The sequence below is a fragment of the Vicia villosa genome, linkage group LG3 (genome assembly GCF_029867415.1).
Source record: "Vicia villosa cultivar HV-30 ecotype Madison, WI linkage group LG3, Vvil1.0, whole genome shotgun sequence".
NCBI classification, from domain to species: domain Eukaryota; kingdom Viridiplantae; phylum Streptophyta; class Magnoliopsida; order Fabales; family Fabaceae; genus Vicia; species Vicia villosa.
Genome location: NC_081182.1, coordinates 61,697,805 through 61,721,496, shown reverse-complemented (window position 1 = coordinate 61,721,496; position 23,692 = coordinate 61,697,805). Strand labels below are relative to the sequence as shown.

Sequence of the window (23,692 nt, the reverse complement as noted above, 5' to 3'; positions counted from 1 at the left end):
AAGCAACTCATTCCAATTTTCACTCCAATGGTGTAATTTTAAAGAACTCATATTGGGTCCCACAATTTTACTTTGTATATTAATATTTTATTCATACTAAATTTTATTTGATTTAAAATAATAATATAAATTTTAATTAATATAAAATAAATAAAATTAAACATAAAATTTAAAATTACAATTATAATTAATCTCAAATGCATTACATATAATTAAAAACAACAAAAATATAATTAAAAACAATAAAAATAAATTACATAACAGAATTACTCAAATTTAATTTTCATCGTCCTCATGTCCAAAACGTTCCCAAATATGCTCGACTAGGTCTCCTTGAAGTTGGCGATGAACTTTTTTTTCACGAAGATTTGCTCTTCTTTGTAGTCTTGTTGCAAGATTCGGATGAGGACCGTTAAATGTTTCAGTCGTTGAGTTGTTGTCACCTACATTATCGTAAGAGTAATCAAAATCACCTTCATATGTATGTCGTTCGTCTTCGACAATCATGTTGTGCAATATGATGCAAGCATATATGGTATGCTTGAGGGTTTCCATGTGCCAAGCACGCGCTGGACCACGTATTATTGCAAAACGAGATTGAAGCACTCCAAATGCCCGTTCCACATCCTTTCTAGCTGATTCTTGGTGTTGTGCAAATAGTTTTCTCTTTTCTCCTTGCGGCATCGAAATGGTTTTGACAAATGTAGCCCACTCAGGATATATACCATCCGCTAAATAATACCCCATATTATATGAAGATCCATTGATTGTGTATTGCACACTAGCAGCACGTCCTTCCAAAATATCATTAAACACATTGGATTGGTTTAACACATTAATGTCATTGTTCGAACCTGCAATACCAAAAAATGCATGCCAAATCCACAGGTCTTGCGATGCCACTGCTTCAAGCATGATCGTGGGTTTACTATGATCACCTCGACAAAACTGTCCTTTCCATGCAACTGGACAATTCTTCCATTCCCAATGCATACAATCAATGGAACCTAGCATGCCTGGAAATCCACGCGACTCCCCCATTTGTAAAAGATGTTCAACATCATTGTTATTAGGCCTTCGCAAATACTCGGCCCCAAATACCTCATTCACGCCCCTTACGAATCTCTCTAAGCACTCAATTGCAGTGCTTTCACCAATTCGAACATATTCGTCTACAATGTCAGCAGAAGATCCATATGCTAACATACGAATAGCAGAAGTGCACTTCTGCAATGGTGAAAGGCCCATTTTACCAATTGCATCGACCCTCATTTGAAAATATTCATCATAATTTCCAAGGGTTTCTACAATTCGAAGAAATAAATGCCTATGCATTCTAAACCTTCTACGAAATTGGGCATCTGTGTATACTGGATTTTCTGAGAAGTAGTCGTTGACTAATCGTATATGCCCTTCTTCGCGATTCCGATTTATCACTGATCTTCTTTTTTTCCTTGATGAACTTCCAGATTGACGTTCCTTCTCGAGCATTGACAACAATAGTTCTTCATCTGTGTTGTCCATAAGTTCTTCTTCAATCACCTCCCAAAAAAGTTTGTTGAGGTTGTTTGAATTGTTTGAATCCATTGAAGTGAGGGAATGGTGATAGAAAAATGATAAAAGAATAAGAGAAGGATGATAGGAAAATGATAGAAGAATGAGAGAGGGTGATAGAAAAGTGAGAAAAGAATGAAGGTATATATAAGGCTAGTTTGAATAATATTTAATTTGAATAACGGCTAGTTTGAATAACGGCTAGTTTGAATAATATTTAGTTTGAATAACGACTAGTTTGAATAACGGCTACTTTGAATAACGGCTACTTTGAATAATATTTAGTTTGAATAACGGCTAGTTTGAATAACGGCTAGTTTGAATAACGGCTACTTTGAATAATATTTAGTTTGAATAACGGCTAGTTTGAATAATATTTAATTTGAATAACGACTAGTTTGAATAATATTTAATTTGAATAATGACTAGTTTGAATAATATTTAATTTAAATAACGACTATTTTGAATAATATTTGAAATATAATAAATACTAGAATGTTGCATCTTATTACAATAAGTTGTTGATACATAACAAGTACTACATAATATTTAAATATAATAAATACTAGAACACTGCATATTATTACCATCCATATTTTTCTTTTAGGTTATTACAACGTTTTTCATGAAATTCACGCTGAGTATCATTCATCTTAGAAGTGTCTGACATTATGAATTGCATTGCTTCAAACTCCATCTTTTCCTTGACTAATTTGTTTTCTTCCTCCTTAAGTCGTGCTAGATTTTCCATTAAATCCATTCTTTTATTCATTGTATCAGAAATAACACTAAAAGGAGGTTCAGTTGCATTTGTATTTTCCTTTGCCTTACCTTTTCGTTTTGCCGCCTTTTGTCCCATTGGACGCTCCATTGGAGATGATGAGTTAAACTCATAACTTGAAGGTGTCTCTGAGTTTGGCGATGCCGTGTATGCACCACTAGTAGAATTCTTTATTCTCTTTGAAGAATTTTCGGTGCATGCTCCCATCCATTTAGGTTCATCTTTTAAAAGTCTCCATGCATACTCAAGATTGAATGGTGCACCTTCATCTTGTTCAAAAAAAGCATGTGCATTGACTAAGATATCTTTCTCCGATGCCCCACTTTTTTTTCCATGAACAGCTTGTTTGTAACACCCAACAAATTTTTGAACAAGGCCATTTATTCGATGCCATCGAGATTTTAATTGGCCTTGTAGCTTTTCTCGTGACTGCCCACGATATTGGTTATAATTATCGGTGATTCTTAACCAAAAGCTATCGACTTTTTGATCAACTCCCACAATTGGATCCTTTGAAACATTGAGCCATGATTGCATAAGAAGTGTATCTTCTTCCCTTGTGAATACCTCTCGAGGTTTTTTTTTAACTGGACGCCTTTGTTCTTTATCAATTGTAATATTTTCAACACCAACTTGAGTTGAAAATTGTGGAACTTGACGTTCGGACATAAACTCATTTGGTGTTTCGGGTTCATGATGAGAAAAATTTATCCCATGAGTATTTATAGGTGGTCTAAAATACATATTTGGGTTGTTTGGTGGCGAAAAAAATACGGTAGAGTTTGTTGGTGGTGGGGGAAATTGAGAATTTTGAGGATTAGAATTTTGCTGATTTTGTATGAGATGGAACATAGATTGTTGAAAATTATATTGATTAGGGTCCATTTGACCTTAACAATAATAATTTGAACAAATAAGATGAAAAATTTGGTAAAATATATGATCAATTGAAGACTAATAGGATGATAAAATTGTGTGAGAGAAACAAATTTATGAGATACAAATTTGAAAAATATTAACTTCTATTTATAACCAAACAAAATTTGAAAAAAAAAAAGAAAAAAAAAAGGAAGAGCCGTTGAACAACGGTTATATTTTTATTAATATTTTAATAGAAACAACCGTTGCATTGCAATTGAACCCTTGCATATGTGGCGGACTACATGAATTGAAATGAATTTGACAGCTGGCGGAAGCAACCAAACATCACATGCGTTGGAGAAGCTCTTAGTGACCGAAATTATAAGAAACATTTATTAGTCACTAAATCAATTGCAAAATAAATCTATTGTACTCTGACTTCTAATCTATGTGTATTTATATTTATTTATTTTATTATTTTATAAAAAAATTAGCCACTCAAATTTCATTCGCTAAGGAGTTTTTAAGATTTGACTTTCGTTTTCACCAAAAACTCCATTCACCTATACATTTTGTTTTAAAAGTCTAGGTATTTTCTTATTTAAATAAAAACAAACCATATCCTCTACATGTTCTTTACATAAAAGTTATTTGATTTTTAAAACATATAATATATAAAAATAAATTGAGTTAAATTCCTTAATATTAAAAGTTAACTTGTTAACTTAATTAAAATTGTTAAAAAAAGGCTGATTCAATAAAAATCTTACTAGCAAGTTTTAACCTTTTCCCTCACCTATATGCATGGTACTCTTCTCCACTCCTAATCCTATAGTTGCACATGCCGCCTCCTATCATCGATTCTCTCTTCTCCATTGGAGCCACAACCTTTCTAAAAAGAGTGAATCGCCGCAATGGTGTTGGTAAGCCGCGTGTTTTCACGGATACTCAAAGTATGAGATCAAAAGCTCTTTGTAAATTCTAGAACCAAACAGGGAGACAAGATACATCACCTTCTTAATTCTTCCACCACGGTAAGAGAATCTCCGACTAACCCTCGCCATTTCTTCCCAGTTCTTCAGGTTTTATATTGTCTCTATTATATCTTCCTTCCATTTCTTCTATAAAGTTAGGAGCTTAGGTTTAAAAACTGGAAAGGGTAAAAAATTAAACCCTAACATTTTATTTTCTCAAATTCTAATTTGGATTTGATTTTAGGGACTGAAATAAATGTCTTGGTGTTTTAGGATGGTGAATCGGAGAATTCAAGCACTTTGTTCATTAGTATTCGGTTAATGTATACATATTAATGAAATTATTGAACTTTTCAATTTTAATTATGTTGACTCTGTTTTCATTTCACACAGAGCAACAATCCTAGTATCTCTCGATGATTCCGACGCAAGGTTGTTACTCTGTGTGAAATGAAATCAGAGTCAGCATAATTAAAATTGAAAATTTCAATAATTTCATTAATATGTATGCATCAAGCGAATACTAATGAACAAAGTGCTTGTATTCTCCGATTCACCATCCTAAAACACCAAGACATTTATTTTAGCATCCCTAAAATCAAAGCCAAATTAGAATTTGAAAAAAATGAAATATTAGGGTTTCATTTTTTTACTCTTTCCAATTTTGAAACATAAACTCCTAATGTTATAGAACAGATGGAAAGAAGATATAATAGAGACGGTATAAAACATGAAGAAGTGGGAAGAAATGGCGAGGGTTAGTTAGAGATTCTCTTACCGTGGTGGAAGAACTAAGAAGGTGATGTTCCTTGTCTCACTATTTAGTGCTAGAATTTACAAAGAGCTTCTGATCTCATACTTTGAGCATCCGTGAAAACATGCGGCTTACCAACACTGTCACGACGATTCACTCTTTTTAGAAAGGTTATGGCTCCAATGGAGAAGAGAGAATCAGTGATAGGAGGCGGCAGGTGCAACTGTAAGGTTAGGAGTGGATACAAATGTAAGTTTAAGAGTGCGCCTAAGAGGGGGGTGAATTAGGTTTTCAATGATTTATCCGGTTTTTAGAATACTTGTACTTATTTTTGGTTAAGTGTTTGAAGGCTTTTGAATGGTTCTTTTCTTTTCTTGATAATAGTGATGAAAGCGGTAAAATACGGAAAAGTAAAGAACACAATGATGTATACTGGTTCCCCTCACAATCCGAGAGTACTCCAGTCCCCTTTCAAACACGAAAGAGATTTCACTATTGTTAGATCTTTGTACAAGCCTATACTAAGACTCCTCCTACAATCTTCTAACAAAACCACCAAGAACAATCCTCTTGGATTTCAATAAGTCCTTAAGAGAACACCCTCCCTAAGGATACCTCTTGTTTCCAAAACTATGGACAACAAGGTTACAATTACCAAGAACAATCCTCTTGGATTTACCAATTTGATTATGAGAACAATCCTCTCATTAATCAACAACCCTTACTTCCAACAATCTTGGATAGCAAGTCAAAAATAACAAAATATATTTTAAGTAGAAAGTTGATGAACATATATCAATCTATAAGATTGATCTTCTCTTTCAAGCAAAAACAATTTACAATGATATAAAATAGTGCTCAAGTGTTTATGTATGAATGAGAAACTTTTCTAACAATATGTAGAAAAAGTTTCAATAAAAGTTTAAGTATGAAACACTTGTATGCAAATATATGATGAAAATATATGATCAAAAAGTGTGGTAAATTGTAATGAAAGAGGTGTCATATAAAATCTGAAATGTATAGTATATATAGGTGACTATATGCCTCTTAGAATGGTTGCATATTGATAGAACAATGCAATGGTTAAAGGTTTGAAAGATGAATTCGTTTGGGACAGATTTTAACATGAAGAGACACACTGGTTCAGTAGGAACCGGTTCCTGACTGGGACAACCCGGTTCCTGCTGAACGTTACAGCAGAATATTTGAATTTTGAACGTGGGAACCGGTTCCTGCATAGGGACAACCCGGTTCCCCATAGTAAACCACAGAATGCTGAAAACTGAGAATGCTGGGAACCGGTTCCCCCATAGGGACAACCCGGTTCCTAAAACCTTTATTTAGGATTTTGACTTTGAAAAAGGTTTCAACAAGAGTTTACTTTGGAGTGAAACTTATGCCATGCATATATAAGTTTGAGTATGTATGAATGAAAGTTTATATGATTTTTTTGAGCACTAAAGAATATCAAATGTAAAAGTATTTAACTTGTACCATTATGACTTGAAGATCAATCAACCAAAGCTAATCTTCATGAAAGTTGCAATCTTGATCCATAGCTTATTTGATCTTTTTGCTCATCCTTTATTGATACATACTTATGATAGTTGTCTTCATCAAAACATAGTATTGTAGAAGCTTGCTTTCACATTCTCCCCCTTTTTGATGATGACAACCTTTGAAATATGAAGTGTAATGCTCTTATGTGAATGCTCCCCCTAAATTTGATAACTCCCCCTTGATCAAAGCTCTCCCTTGATTTTTGAGAAATTTATTTCTTTTATGGCTGCAAATGTTAGAGACAAGCAAGCATACACATATACACAAAATATCTTCTCCCCCTTTGTCATTATCAAAAAGGATGGGAAAAAGATAAATTATTATAAAATATGAACATAATTAATTCTTTACCTATGAGTTTTACCTCATGAGTGACTTCATTAAATATTCATCTTTGATAAATATTATTTTGAAACCTTTGTCACAAAGTTGACTTTTGCTTAGAAGATTTTGCTTTAGTCCTTCAACATAAAGTACATCTTCAATGGATGTGAGAGTTAGTGCTCCAACTTTGTCAATGCCAATAATTCTTCCTTTAAGGTATTCTCCATATGAAATCACCCTTGGACTTTAAGACTAGATTTGAAAGTTAGTTTATGTCTCCCATCAAATGCTTAGAACCACCACTTGATAAAAACACCATAGATTTTAAGTGGTCCTCAAGCAAACCTACAAAACAAATTAAGTTTTATTTGGTACCCAAGTGGCTTTGGGTCCATCATAGTTAGTTCCTTTCTTCACCCATACATAATGTCCACTAGGAACACTAAAGTTCCTTACATAACAAGCATTGGGTGTGTGACCAATAATACCACAATAAAAACAAGTAGGTTCAAAGTTACTTCTATATCTAGGAACATATGGTTTCTTTTTAGGAAACCTTTTAGGATGATGATGAACCTTTTGTGCTTTATCCAATTTGTTGAATTGTTCACTTGCCTTCACAAAGATAGTTTTACTAGTACTTGGTTTAGACTTTGCATATCCAAGACCACTTTTATCATTAAGGAATCTTTGTTGCCTAAGGACACCTTCCAACCCAATTTGTCCTTTTTCATACCTTTCAAGGACTCTCTTTATTTGAACAATTTGAAAAGAAAGTGATTCACAATTCTTGCATGCAACACTATCTTCTTGAACACTAATCATTTTTTCTTTGTCATCTTTTTCTTCTATTATCTTAACCTTCTCTTCTAAAGATGATATTATTTTCTTTTGAGATGAGATAGTTTTATAGAGAATTTTGCACTCATTTAACAATTCATTTATAGCATCTTGAACATCATTATCAAAAAGAGAAAATTCATTACTAACCTCATTATCTTCATCATCAGAATGGTGTGTTGCTACTAATGCAAGATTCGCATGTTCTTCATCTGAAGATGAACTTATTTCATTGTCATCCCATGCTACATATGCTTTCTTTGATTTTTTATCCTTGTTTTTCTTGAAGTATTTGTTCTTCTTTTCAAGTTTAGGGCATTCACTTTTGACATGTCCTCTTTCTCCACATTCAAAGCATTTAATCTTCCTTGTTGGTACTTCATCTTTAATGATCTCCTTTTTCTTTTCTTTTCTTAGAAATTTTTCAAACTTTTTGATAAACTCATTATCTTCTTCACTAGTGGATTCATCCTCTTGATTGCTATCATGATGCTTGACTCTTGTCTTCAAGGCAATATCTTTTGAATCTTTCATTTGAATTTCATGCGTTTCAAGTCTTCCGAGTTCTGTTTCATATTCTTGAAGTTTACCGAACAAGGTTGCGGAAGTCATCTTTGATAGATTCTTTTTCTCGGATATCGCCGTTACTTTCGGTTGCCATTCTCTTGTTAAAGATCTAAGCACCTTTAGATTTAGTTCTTCGGTAGGGAGAGTCTTACCGAGTGCCTTCAAGTGATTTGTCAAATGAACGAATCGTTTTTGCAATTCGAGAATAGTTTCTCTGGGCTTCATTCTAAACAATTCGTATTCTTGGCTTAGGGTATTCAATCTTGATCTTTTAACTTCGGTGGTACCTTCGTGAGTTTCTACAAGAGTATCCCATATTTCCTTTGCTGTTGTACATGTCGAGACTCGGAAAAATTCATCCATACTAAGAGCACCATGAAGAAGAGTGACCGCCTTTTTGCCAGCAAGAACTTTCTTTCTATCATCATCGTTCCATGAAACTTTAAGCTTTGTTGATTCAACACCATCGACAATAGTTGTAGGAACAAAGGGACCATTTTGGACTGCTTCCCATACTTCTTCTCCTTGTGCTTCTAAGTGAGCCTTCATTTGGATTTTCCAAAAGTCAAAATATTCACCACAAAATAATGGAGGCTTGTTGTTACTACCACCATCTCTAAAAACTGGATTTTGATTTGCGGAAGCCATTTTGGATCTTTAGGAACAAGTTACCTATAACTTGCTCTGATGCCAATTGTAAGTTTAAGAGTGCGCCTAAGAGGGGGGGTGAATTAGGTTTTCAATGATTTATCCGGTTTTTAGAATACTTGTACTTATTTTTGGTTAAGTGTTTGAAGGCTTTTGAATGGTTCTTTTCTTTTCTTGATAATAGTGATGAAAGCGGTAAAATACGGAAAAGTAAAGAACACAATGATGTATACTGGTTCCCCTCACAATCCGAGAGTACTCCAGTCCCCTTTCAAACACGAAAGAGATTTCACTATTGTTAGATCTTTGTACAAGCCTATACTAAGACTCCTCCTACAATCTTCTAACAAAACCACCAAGAACAATCCTCTTGGATTTCAATAAGTCCTTAAGAGAACACCCTCCCTAAGGATACCTCTTGTTTCCAAAACTATGGACAACAAGGTTACAATTACCAAGAACAATCCTCTTGGATTTACCAATTTGATTATGAGAACAATCCTCTCATTAATCAACAACCCTTACTTCCAACAATCTTGGATAGCAAGTCAAAAATAACAAAATATATTTTAAGTAGAAAGTTGATGAACATATATCAATCTATAAGATTGATCTTCTCTTTCAAGCAAAAACAATTTACAATGATATAAAATAGTGCTCAAGTGTTTATGTATGAATGAGAAACTTTTCTAACAATATGTAGAAAAAGTTTCAATAAAAGTTTAAGTATGAAACACTTGTATGCAAATATATGATGAAAATATATGATCAAAAAGTGTGGTAAATTGTAATGAAAGAGGTGTCATATAAAATCTGAAATGTATAGTATATATAGGTGACTATATGCCTCTTAGAATGGTTGCATATTGATAGAACAATGCAATGGTTAAAGGTTTGAAAGATGAATTCGTTTGGGACAGATTTTAACATGAAGAGACACACTGGTTCAGTAGGAACCGGTTCCTGACTGGGACAACCCGGTTCCTGCTGAACGTTACAGCAGAATATTTGAATTTTGAACGTGGGAACCGGTTCCTGCATAGGGACAACCCGGTTCCCCATAGTAAACCACAGAATGCTGAAAACTGAGAATGCTGGGAACCGGTTCCCCCATAGGGACAACCCGGTTCCTAAAACCTTTATTTAGGATTTTGACTTTGAAAAAGGTTTCAACAAGAGTTTACTTTGGAGTGAAACTTATGCCATGCATATATAAGTTTGAGTATGTATGAATGAAAGTTTATATGATTTTTTTGAGCACTAAAGAATATCAAATGTAAAAGTATTTAACTTGTACCATTATGACTTGAAGATCAATCAACCAAAGCTAATCTTCATGAAAGTTGCAATCTTGATCCATAGCTTATTTGATCTTTTTGCTCATCCTTTATTGATGCATACTTATGATAGTTGTCTTCATCAAAACATAGTATTGTAGAAGCTTGCTTTCACAACAAATACCACGCATATAGGTGAGGGAGAAGGTTAAAATTTACTAGTCAAATTTTTATTGAATCAACCTTTTTAACAATTTTAATTAAGTTAACAAGTTGACTTTTCATATTAAGAAATTTAACTCAATTTATTTTTATATTTATATGTTTTAAAAATCAAATAACTTTTATGTAAAGAACATGCAGAGGATGTAGCTTTTTTTTTTAAAGAAGAAAATATCTAGAGTTTTAAAAAAAATGTAGAGGCGAATGAAGTTTTTAGTGAAACGAAAGTCAAATCTTAAAAACTCCTAAGCAAATGAAACTTGAGTGGCTAAATTTTTTATAAAATAATAAAATAAATAAATATAAATACAAATAAATTAGAAGCCGGAGTAAAATAGATTTATTTTGCAACTGATTTAGTAACTAATAAATGTTTCTTATAATTTTGGTCACTAATTCAGTCTCTATAGTCAGGGGTGGCAAAGAGGGCAACTCACCACCTTTAAGCCTGTCCAAAAGCGGGATGGGGCGGGGCGAACCTACTTAGGTGTCCGAGTTCAAAAGTCATGTCCGCCCCGTTTACTAATGAGTTGGCGGGTTGGCGGGCCGGCCCACCAATTTTTATTTATTTTTTTATTTTACAATTTTATTTACCACATAATTTACAAAAAAATTAATTATAACCAAAAAGATCGAAAAAATATTTTTTAAAAACACACAATAGAACTTCAACATATCTTAAGTCCAAATAGTTCAAAAAATAAAACAAATAAAGATCAATTATGACAAAAAAAACAAAATAAACTCAACCACAATAAAAAAACGTATCAAAATAAATAAATAAATAAATAATACATATCACTCTAATCGTATTTAAAAACTAACTACTAAAAACCCAATTAAGAATTTACAGAAGACAGACAGTCATAACAATTACACCGTATAATACATCACAGTGCGTAAAATATCAACACCTAACTTTCTCACTAATTACTTCATATAAACTTTTATATTAACCGATTCCTTAATAGTTAAATCCAAAATTTGTCACACTTATAGACTCATCAAATCTCTCCTTTTCTTATAATCAACATCTATTTCTAAAGAAAACATGTGAGCTAATGTATTAACAACTTAATAATCATGCATGTTATACAACTCTTCTTTTTTTTCAAAATTTTCTAATCAACACATGTATTAGAAAGTTATAGAAAGAACGTTACAATTATAATTCAATTTGTATGTATAATAATTTATAATACAATTCAATCAACGCAATTCTAAGAGAAGAGTGTTGTTTTTATAGTTAAAGTTGTTTTAATTCTAAATAAAAAATATTTTTTTAACAAAAAGCCTGCGAGCAAAATCCGCCCCGCCTCTGCCCGTTTTATTAAGCGGGTTAGGCGGGGCGGGCCAACTTAAGGTACCGAGCTGAAAACCTCAACTCAGCCCGCCAAAAATGGCGGGTCAAATAGGCTAACCCAACGGTCCTGGCCCGTTTTGCCACCCCTATCTATAGTGACCGAAAATATTTAGTTTCTAAATCAGTTACTAAATGCGAAAATCTTAGTAATGGGTGTACAAGACAATATCTACATACATAATGGGCAAGAGTGTAACACTCCATTTCCCCATCTTAAATTAAATAAATATTCAGAGTAATTAAAAGTTTAATCAAACACATAATGAGATGCTACATTATCAACTTTTCACAAACTTATACTCAGATATTTAAAAAAAAGATACATAACACATGAGTTGGGATGAACCGATATCAAGTCATATTATTGTTCAAACTTCACTTTTTAACGTAACAGAATTAATCAATGCATAGCAATTATCATCTCTCAAACAATTGAAAGTGCGAACATCGCAACAAAATCAAAGAGAGAGTTTAAAATCCTCTCAAAAATTCCAAAAGCAAATCATAATACAAAATTTCAAACAAGCATTCATCCCCCGGGGTTATGTATAAGAGCAGAAACCGATTCAATCTATGCAATACTAGGCGTCGTTTCATGCCTCAACTACTCTAATCTTTGTCACCTGTGTGTTATCCACGTAGAGGTAACATTCAAACAGAAGGGATGAGGTATCACAACAACATAATAAATTATATAATAGTAACTATGCATCAGGTATCTCATATAGGTTATTATGCACCATGCCCCAAAAATTCATATCATCTTCGTTAATTCACACATATAACAACATACACAATCATCATGATACAACATAAACGTCTTCTTCAAGATTCAACAAGACATAAAGTTAATAATAATAGCAATGATGCAAGGGGCTGACTTCGCCTAAGATGCATGTGGTACCAACAGGGTATAAGCCTTCTCCAAAATGCCAGATAATGGGCATAACTTCTTGAGAAAAGCATAACTCTGATTGCTTTCTATCTCTTCAAATGTCAATCCCAAGGATCATGGATGCAACTCCCAGATCCTTCATATCGAACTCCTTATCGAGTTCATCCTTCACCCTCATTACATCTTCGACATTGTTGCTTGCTATGAGAATATCATCCACATAAAGCAACAAAATAACAAATGAATTTTCAGGTCAAACTCAGAAGTAAACATAGTGGTCGAACTGACTTATAACGAAACTTATGCGTGTCATGAACTTATCGAATCTCATATTCCATAGTCGAGGAGATTGTTTCAGTCCATATAAAGATCTCTTTAGCTTTCACTCATAATTTTCCTTCCCCTTTTCGACATACCCTTCAGGTTATCTCATCAGGATTGTTTCATCTAGATCACTATATAAGAATCTAGTCTTTACATCCATCTAATTCAGTTCAAGATCGAACTGAGACACCATGGCAAGCAACATTCGAATGGACATATGCTTCACAACAAGAGAAAACACATCATTGAAGTCGACACCTTCTTTCTGCGTGAAACCCCTTGCGACCAACCTTGCCTTGTATCTTTTCGACGCCACTCCTTCGATTCCTTCCTTAATTTTGAAAATCCATTTACAACTGACTATTCTTGCTCCAGCAGGTTTCTTGATTAGTCCACAGGTGTGATTATCATGAAGATATTTCATCTCATCATTCATGGCCTTCACCTATTCAGTCTTATTTCGACTCCTCATAACTTCCTTATAGTCTCTAGGTTCTTCGTCTAGAACCTCACTCGCAGAGATTAAAGCATAAGCTATAAGATCTACATACCCAAGTCTCTGAGGTGGCTTGATGACTCTTCTCGACCTATCTCTTGACAATAGGTAGTCATCGACATTTTCCTCAACTTCCTCAGCATCTTCTACTTCTTCTTCGACTTCATCAAGGATATGTAATTCAACATCAACTTGCTCCACCTCAACAGGAATCTCTATCTGTTCCAGCTCTTCATCAGATATTTCCGCACTTCGACCATCATCATCAGTTTTCTTACAAGCCATTTTAGCTTCATTGAAAACTACATCTCGACTAGTGATACTCTTCTTGCGATCTGGCTCTAGGCACCGTAGCCTATAAGCTTTAATTTCTTCAGGGTATCCCATGAACATGCATTTCAGAGATCTAAGTTCGACCTTGACTTGCCTAATGTGAGCATAGGCTACACAACCAAATACTCTTAGTTTGTCAAGATCTAGTGGATGTCCCGACCAAATTTCTTCAGGTGTCTTCATATCTAACGGAGTCGAAGGACATCTATTTACAAGATATGTTGCTGTCGAAACAGCCTCAACCCAAAACACCTTCTTTAACCCAGCACTAGTCAACATGCATCTGATTCTCTCCAAAATAGTTCAATTAATCCATTCAGTCAAACCATTTTGATGTGGAGTACCTGAAGTAGTTCTATGCCTTGTAATACCAGAGGTAGCACAAAAACTGTCGAACACATCATTGCAAAGTTCAAGGCCAATATCGCTTCTCAACCTCTTGACCTTTCTGCCAGTTTGATTTTTGAACAGAGTCTTCCAACTTTTAAAATTCTCAAAAGTTTCATCCTTAGTCTTTTGGATGAATACCCATAATTTTCTAGAATAATCTTCTACTATGGATAGAAAATACCTCGCTCTTGAATGTGATGGACACCTTGCAAGCCCCTAAAGATCAACATGGATGTAATCAAGGGATCCATGTGTTCTTTGTTTGTCTTTGTTGAACTTCATTCTGCAAGATTTTCCAAGTACACATGGTTCACAAAACTTTAGCTTTTCGACTTTGTCTCCACCAAGAAGATTTTTTTCCTAATTTGACCAGACCCCTTTCACTAACACGACCCAATCTCATTTGCCAAATTTTTGTCTTCGAAAAAGGTTTCGTGGATGCAATATTTGTCGAACCACTTACAACTTCAGCCTCCAGGGTATACAAGCCTTGTTTCTTCACGCCTCTCAAGAGTTCCTTCGACCCATGACTCTTAGGATACTTTTCTCTTCTTGGAAACCATATCCTTTCTTGTCGAATTCACCAAGAGAAATCAAATTTCTCTTCAAATCAGGAACATACTTGACTTCAATCAACAACCTTATTGACTCATCATGGAGCTTGTATCTCACAGATCCCACACTTGCAATCTTGCAAGCTTTGTTGCTTCCCAGCAATACACATCCACCATCTTGATCACATAATTCCTCGAACAAGTCTTTGTTTGGAGTCATGTGCCAAGTGCAACCTGAATCCATAATCCACTCCTTACTCGAGTCATTGCTTGAAACCACAAGAATATCAGATAATTCGAAATCATCTTGAACAATGGCTGTGTTGCCATTATTCTTACCTCCATGATCTTTCAGGCGTTCAGGACACACCTTTCTTGTGTGACCCTCCTTCTTACAATGATAGCATCAAATACCAGATGCTTTGCCACTGTAAGACTTCTGCTGACTTTTGCCCTTCTTCTTGTCGAACTTACCATCCTTTCGCAAGAATTTTCCCTTAACGGCCAAACCTTTACCAACAGTCGGAGGTTTATGCTCCTTTCATTCGCTCAAGTCCTCAGAATAAAGGGCTAATTGAACTTCTTCAAAGGTCAGGGACTCCATTCCATACAAGAGAATTTCTTTGAAGTGAGCATATGATCGAGGCAAAGGGCACAACAGTAACATCGCTTGATCTTCATCATCGATCTTCACATCAATATTTTCAAGATCAAGAATCAGCTTATTGAACATATCCAACTGCTCAGCCAACACTTTATCTTTAATCATCTTGAATGAATACAAAGCTTGCTTCAGGTAGAGTCGATTTACCAGCGATTTGGTCATGTACAAACTTTCAAGTTTGACCCATAACCATGATGTCGTCGCTCCTTTGATACCTGTCGAAGAACCTTATCATCAAGGCTCCACAGAATTGCGCTGTGGGCTTTCTGTATCATGGTCATCTTTTCTCTTTCCGTTAACGCATCGTCCATAGTCGTCGCTCCCTTCAACACTCCCAAAAAACCCTGTTGGATCAGTAGGTGTTGAAAGTATTTGTGGGTAAATATTTTCGGTATATACCGTATCCACAGAGATTGGTTTAATATTACTGCCGTTCTATAGTTGTTTATTTTGAGTTAGAAAAATAGTTGGGTTTGTTTGTTTATTCTCAAATTGCATCTAACAGAATAATAAGTGACTGATAAAAAACTTAAAGATGGTTAACAAAGGTAAACAAATATGTTGAGTTCTAGGGTTCATCAACCTATTCCTATACAATTTATTAATTAATCCTTATTCGAACAATCATTTGAAATATTATCTTCACTTATCCTCAAATATGATTCCATGTCTGCAAATCAAATTAGATAAACTTTTACCGGTATGAGATTCGATCTCTCCAAATATCAATATCGATAATAGTAATTAAGAACGATAATTATGAAAACCCAATCACAATTCCATCTCTGCAAATTGGGATTGAATCAATATAGTAACCTAGGGCAAAAGTTAGAATCCTTTCTTTCGATCAAAGACTCCACAATGATTTAAGATAAAAACAAGGTTTCTTATTGATAATAAATTCAAACAATTGTTCATAAGAATCAATCAACGGTATTGTATATTCATAAGTTAACTACTACCTTAAACTCAACAAGAAGAATTTAGCTCTCCATAGACATGAAGAACAAACAAGGTTTCATGGATGGATTCATCTTCATCAAGGGAATGTCTTCAATTGATGTTGAATTCTCCGTCGGATGTTGTTTGCTGTTCTGGATTAGGATTGCTCTCTGAATTTCGCTCACAAAAAGTCTCTCTTCCAAAGTTATCAAAAGTTCTGGTTTATGAGGATTAGGGCTTGTATTTATAGCCTTTTTCTTTATAACGTCATCACCGCGGCGCGACACGGTCTGGCGCGGCACGAACCCAAGACAGAGGGTTTCGCGCGCCTCGCCTCTGCTTTGGCGCGCCTCGCCACTTGCTTTAAATCAATTCTTTGTGATTCCACTTCTTCAGAGCTTCTACGCTTGCGTGTTCCTTCGTCTTTGCTTCTTAACTTCAATATCTGCACAAATAACACCCAAAGTGACGCAAGTTGTTCTACAATTAACATCGAACCTCGAAAGTTCAATTCTAACTATAAAACCATTAAAAATCATAAGATCTATTCACTTTTAGCTCAAAAGGTAGTTAATGTAACACATGAAAATACCATTAAATCACTCCTAACAAACTCTCCCCAACTTAGAGTTTTGTTTGTCCCTAAACAAAATTACTTACCTCAACCAAACATACCAACAATCATGCACAAGTTTTTCAAAAAGGTTTTTCAAGTGGCTCAATTCAGCAACCAAATCGGATACTCCTCGTCTTCTTGCAAACTTAGAACATATACATGAAACAGATTTTGAAAGAAGATTACCTCCAGAAGTTCAAAACACTACACTATTGTAATTGAATCAGCACTAATCACTCTCATCAAAAAGTATGATGAATAATAGAGGGGTTAAACACTCATCCAAACAATTAAATCAACAAAAATCCATATCATACGTTCACCATATTGTTAGCATCAAGTCATGTGGAATCTGAGAATCAGAAGGTCTTTCCAGGGTTGTAGTGTGGTTTAAGATTCAAAGAAAAGAAGACAAACGAGGGTTGTTCCTATTCTAGGGAAGCATCTGAATCATAACTCCTTTCCTTTTCCTTTATACCTTTGACTTTTTCACCACTTCTTCTTTTTCATTCGTAGCTCGATGTTTCTCTTTTTATTTTTAACAATTGTTTTCTTTCAAACATTGTTTTTTTCTTTTGTTTTTTTTTTCAAGCTACGAATCTCTTTCGTTCTTTGCAAATCACCACCTGCATACTTACTCTTCTTTTGATTATGACTCTCCCCAACTTGGAGATCAACCTGTATTTAGATTATATGAATGCTCCCCTACTTTCTATGAAGGTCAAAGAGAAAACACATCACCAAATTTTATGGTTGATGGTCCACAACAAAATTTTTATTGAGATCAAAATTCACCAGATTTTTCCTTGGTGTATATGATGAAATTTACCTTGACCTCAGGCTCAAAGAATGGTTAGCAAAGGATCACACTCTCACAGAAGAAAATAAGTTTTAAGATGGAGTCGGCTCAAAGAACTCTCAGATTCAAACAAATGCCTAAATCACTTCCACAGATTTCCACAAACGATGCGACAAATGGTTTAGCATGATACAAACAAGTCAACATAATCGATGGTCTCCTGCATATAGTAAACAATGGAAAACTTTCCTCACAATGGTTAAGGCTAAGCCGATTCAACAAAATAATGTACCATAAAGAACTTCTGCCAAGTATTTCAAACAACCTACGTTTCATGCACACAGTAGAAGTTTGAGTTTGAAAATTCATACCTGACTTGATACTTATTGAAAAAGAAAGTGAAAACTGAAATTTTTGAGCATTCACTCACTACCACTTTTATACATGTTGCTCCATTGTTGGTACTTTGCTCGAGATTTTCTTTGCGTTGTCAGGAATACTCACTTTAAATTGGGAACAACATAAATAAAATAAAATAATTTGTAAAAACAAGGTCAACAATAAGTAAACAATATCATCATATCCGTTAGCAAACATAGAATCAATCTCATCCGCTTTCTCTTGTGCTGGGTTATTGGTCAACACCTGCACCCCCCCCTTACTGGACAAGGGTTGGATTCCAGCCAACCATAATATCTGCCTTAGCTTTCCCGGGACAGGAGATTTCTCCCCTTAGATGCAGCAGATTCTATAGTGCTGAATTTCAAACGGTCGCGCCTCGCCTAGTTACACCCGAGGCGCGCCAAACTCTCTGTTTAGCTTCGCGGCACGCATCTTTGCCCACGCGGCGCGCCAAACTGTCTGTTTGGCCTTGCAGCGCGCTTATTGTACTCACAGCGCGGTTTTGCGAATCAAAACTTATTTGCGGAGATAGGATGATACATAAAAATAATAGAGGAGAAACAAAAGAACTTACTCCGTTGGGTTGCCTCCCAACAAGCGCTTCGTTTAACGTCGCATGGCTCGACGGTTGAGATCTTTCTCTTATGTGCTCAAAAGTGAGATTGTGCACACTTCTCTATCAAATTCTCCCCCAAGGTAGTTCTTTAACCGTTCTCCATTAACGGTCCAGCTTTCTTTAGGTTTACTATCCTCAATAGTAATAGCACCATATGATTTGACTTCCTTGATTAAGAACGGTCCTGACCATTTAGACTTTAGTTTCCCTGGGAAAAGCTTGAGTCTAGAGTTGAATAGTAGAACAAGGTCTCCCACTTTGAACTCTTTCTTCTTGATTCTCTTGTCGTGATACCTTTTCATATTTTCTTTGTACATCTTATTAGATTCATATGCTAGGTACCTGAATTCCTCAAGCTCATGGATTTGATTCTTCCTTTTCTTATAAGCCAAGCTATCATCTCGATTGAAGAATCGTAAGGCCCATAATGCTTTGTGTTCCACCTCAACCGGGAGGTGGCATGCTTTACCATAAACCATTTGAAATGGAGATGCACCAGTCGGTGCTTTGTATGCTGTCCTATAGGCCCACAAGGCATCATCAATTCTTACCGACCAGTCTTTTCGGGATTCTGATACAGTCTTCTCTAAAATATTCTTGATTGCTATGTTTGAGATCTCTGCTTGCCCGTTGGTTTGGGGGTGATATGGTGATGTTATCTAATGGTTGATATGATACTTGTCCAGCACTTTGGCTACCTGCTCATTAACAAAGTGAGATCCACCATCGCTTATAATCACTCTAGGCATCCCAAAACGTGTGAATATGTTTCGATTTAAAAATTTTAGCACCATTTTGGCATCCGCTTTTGGTGAAGCGATGGCTTCTACTCACTTGGAGACATAATCCACTGCAACTAGAATATATTCATTAGCAAAAGATGGAAGAAAAGGCCCCATGAAATCTATGCCCCAACAATCAAAAACTTCTACTTCAATAATGGTTTGAAGCGGCATCTCATCACGTTTACTTATCCCTCCAACTCTTTGACATTTGTCACAATTCTTTGCATGATGGTGGGCGTCTTTGAAAATAGTAGGCCAGAAAAATCCGGCTTGGAGAACTTTTGTTGCCGTCCTCCATCCGTTGAAATGCCCACCACTAGGTGCATTATGACAGTGCCACAAAATTTGTTGTGCTTCTTCTTCAGTAACACATCTTCTTAAAATGCCATCCTTACCTATCTTGAACAAATATGGGTCATCCCATACATAGTATTTTGCATCGGCTACCAACTTTTTCTTCTTGTTCCAATCAAAGTTTTCTGGTATGATACCGGTTGCTTTATAATTAGCAAGATCGGCTAGCCAAGGTCTTATTTAGAGTTGAAAAAGTTGTTCATCCGGGAACTCATCATTTATTTCAGCTTCTTGGTTGGTGACGTTTACATTGACCAAACGGGATAAATGATCTGCTACCACATTTTCTGTACCTTTTTTATCCCGGATTTCTATGTCAAATTCTTGCAAAAGAAGAACCCAAAGAATGAGCCTTTGCTTCGAATCCAGTTTAGTAAGCAGATATTTAATGGCCGCATGGTCTGTGTGGATTACTACTTTTGACCCAATTAGATAGGATCTAAACTTTTCAAGGGCATACACTATGGCTAACAATTCTTTTTCTGTGGTGGCATAGTTGACTTGAGCATCATTTAGCACCTTACTTGCATAGTGTATGACATGAAATATCTTTCCTTTTCGTTGGCCTAATACAGCATCGATGGCATAATCACTAGCATCACACATTAGTTCAAAGGGGTTTGTCCAATCGGGCGCTACGATCACAGGTGCGGTGGCCAGCCGGTCTTTTAGGTCATTGAAAGCTTGAACACAAGATTCATCAAAATTAAAACAGGTACCTTGGTTGAGTAAATTACTCAACGGCTTGGCAATCTTTGAAAAATCTTTCACAAATCTTCTATAGAATCCAGCGTGACCTAAAAAACTTCTTACTCCTTTGACATTTATTGGAGGTGGGAGTTTTGAGATTACCTCCACCTTGGCCGGGTCCACTTCAAGTCCTCTGGAAGATACTTTGTGTCCGAGTACAATTCCTTCAGTCACCATGAAATGGCATTTCTCCCAATTTAATATCAAATTGGTTTCAATACATCTTCCAAGTGCCACATCCAAATTATTCAAGCACATATCAAAAGTTTTTCCAAATACGGAGAAGTCATCCATGAATACTTCAATACTTTTTTCAATGAGGTCTGAGAATATGGCTTGCATACACCGTTGGAAAGTAGCTGGAGCATTACATAATCCAATTGGCATCCGTCTATACGCGAAAATTCCAAATGGACATGTAAAAGCTGTCTTCTCATGATCTTCTGGGTTCACCACAATCTGATTGTACCCGGAATACCCATCTAAAAAGCAATAGTAATTCTGCCCCGATAACCTCTCAAGCACTTGATCCATGAACGGTAGGGGAAAATGATCTTTCCTCGTAGCTTTATTGAGTCTACGATAATCGATGCACATCCTCCACCCGGTTACTGTTCTTGTTGGTATGAGTTCATTCTTGTCATTACGGATTACCGTCATGCCTCCCTTCTTTGGTACCACATGTACTGGACTCACCCATGCACTATCAGAAATTGGGTAAATCATACCTGCTTCTAGAAGTTTGATCACCTCTTTCCTTACTACCTCTTTCATTGTTGGATTTAGTCTTCTTTGCGGTTTGAGCTACCGGTTTGAATTCTTCCTCTAACATGATCTTCTGCATGCAATATGCAGGACTTATACCTTTCAGATCCGCCAATACCCATCCAATTGCAGCTTTATTCTTTTGGAGAATTTGAATGAGTCTTGCCGCTTCTCTTGTAGTCAACTTAGAACTGATAACAACCGGTTTATTTCCCTCTTCATCTAGAAAGATATACTTCAAATAAGGTGGGAGTAGCTTTAATTCTATCTTTGACTCTGTAATTCCCTTTTTTAGCTCCAAATCTTCTATCTTTTCCTCCTTTGTGACCGTGTCGCCACCTTTCTCTAATTCCTTTAAAAACAACTCAATTTCTTTTTCTTCTTCTTGAGTAAGTACATTGAAAGATTCAACAAGAGATCTCTTTAAAGGGCTAGATAGATGAATTTGGTTTGTCACTTCCACTACACTCTCTTCAGTAATATCCATGCGAAAACAGTCATTCTTGTCTTTTGGTTGCTTCATGGCATCGAAGAGATTAAAGCATACCTCTTCATCTTGAACTCTTAACTTCATTATACCATCATCAATATCGATCATCATTCGGGCTGTTTTCATGAATGGTCTCCCAAGAATGATAGGTGACTCCTTGTCTTCTTCCATGTCAATCACAACGAAGTCTACCGGAAACAAGAATTTGTCAACTTTCACTAACATGTCTTGTGCAACACCGAAAGGTAGAGTGGTTGATTTATCTGCTAATTGTAAAGTCATTCTTGTTGACTTCATCTCAATGTTTCCCAACCGCTTCACTATTGATAGAGGAATTAGATTGATACTTGATCCTAAATCGATCAGTCCATTCCCGATATTTTGATTACCAATTGTAACCGGCAATGTGACTCTTCTGGGGTCTCTTGCCTTTTGAGGAAGGCGTGATATTATGGCACTACATTATGCATCAAGTAGAACAACTTCCTCTTCTTCCGGTCTTTTCTTCTTTGTCAAGATATCTTTCATGAATTTGGCATATTTTGGCATTTGAGCAATTGCTTCGGAGAATGGAATATTAATTTGTAGCTGTTTAAAAATTTCCATAAACCTTGCATATTGCCTGGCGTGGTCCTTCTTTGATGGAGCATGAGGATATGGCAAATGTTGACTTGGTATCATGTTGCTTGCCATCTTTTCTCTACTGCTTTTTCTTTTCAGCTTTTCTTTCTTTTTGACTTCTTTATTCACATTCTCTTCTTCAGCAGTAGTATTAATAATTTCATATTCTTCATCTTCTCCATCAGGTTTTTCGGCTTCCTCTTCCGTATTATCTTCAACTACATTCCTTTCAACTTCATTATTACTTCCTTTTTGCCCAGTCCTTGTCACCACCGCTTTGCAGTGCTCTTTTGGATTATCTTGCGTGTTGGCTGAGAATGTTGCATTTGATTGATTAGCTGCAAGTTGTTTAGCCAGTTGGCCCACTTGAGTTTCCAAACTTTTTATAGCTGCCTTTTGCTTCTTGTTATTTGTCATTGACATTTGTATGAACTGATTCATGGTCTCTTCCAACTTAGATTGTCCTCCTTGTTGTTGTGGCGACGATTGAGTGTAAGGTTGAAAGGCTTGTTGTTGATATCCTTGATTCTGTGGCCTTTGTTGATAACCTTGATTGTTATTCCTTGGTGGATACCCTTGTTGATACGAAGGATTCTGATATTGATTCTGCCTTTGTCCTTGGTTATTGTTCATGTAATTCACTTCTTCTTCCAGAACTGGTGGACAGAATCCTGTTTGATGATCTCCCTTGCATAACTCGCACTTAGCAACTTGATAAGAATTAGATACCCCATTCAGCTCCTTGATTTGTTGTGGTAATTTAGACATTTGTTGTGTCAAAAGTTCCACTTGTGATGTTAGTAGCTTATTCTGGGCCAGCAGAGCATCAGTGTTGTTCAACTCCAACACTCCGGGTTTCCTATCTCTGGCCGTTTGATCATGGTTGCCCTGACGATCATTTAGAGCCATTCGCTCAATTATCTGAGTAGCTTCAGCAGGTGACTTAGACATAAGAGAACCACCAGCTGTGGCATCCAAGAGTGTTTTATTTGTAGCAGTGAGACCGTTACGGAACATGTGAATTTGATCAACTTCCGCAAAACCGTGTCCTTTGCACTTTCTCAACATAACTTTATACCTTTCCCATGCTTCATTCAATGATTCATTACTGCCTTGAGAGAATACTGCTATCGGTGTTTTTGCTTCAAAGAATCGGTTTTGAGAGTAA

The 23,692-nt window shown here is 35.7% G+C and overlaps 3 protein-coding genes across 3 annotated transcripts; all 3 read right to left on the bottom strand.

The window, feature by feature from the left end:
- Nucleotides 1–276: 276 nt before the first annotated feature.
- Nucleotides 277–1,587, bottom strand: LOC131658187 (uncharacterized). The gene has a single exon (XM_058927512.1). It carries the CDS (start codon nt 1,585–1,587, stop codon nt 277–279), a length of 1,311 nt encoding a protein of 436 aa, XP_058783495.1.
- Nucleotides 1,588–2,137: 550 nt separating this feature from the next.
- On the bottom strand, nt 2,138–3,220 carry LOC131658186 (glutathione S-transferase T3-like). Its single transcript, XM_058927511.1, has one exon. The coding sequence runs from the start codon at nt 3,218–3,220 to the stop codon at nt 2,138–2,140; it is 1,083 nt and encodes a 360-aa protein (XP_058783494.1).
- An 18,134-nt stretch (nt 3,221–21,354) lies between these two features.
- On the bottom strand, nt 21,355–22,941 carry LOC131658185 (uncharacterized). Its single transcript, XM_058927510.1, has 3 exons — nt 22,514–22,941; nt 21,811–22,360; nt 21,355–21,765 (listed from the first exon to the last, which is right to left on the bottom strand). The coding sequence occupies exons 1-3, from the start codon at nt 22,939–22,941 to the stop codon at nt 21,355–21,357; spliced, it is 1,389 nt and encodes a 462-aa protein (XP_058783493.1).
- Between the last annotated feature and the right edge of the window lie 751 nt (nt 22,942–23,692).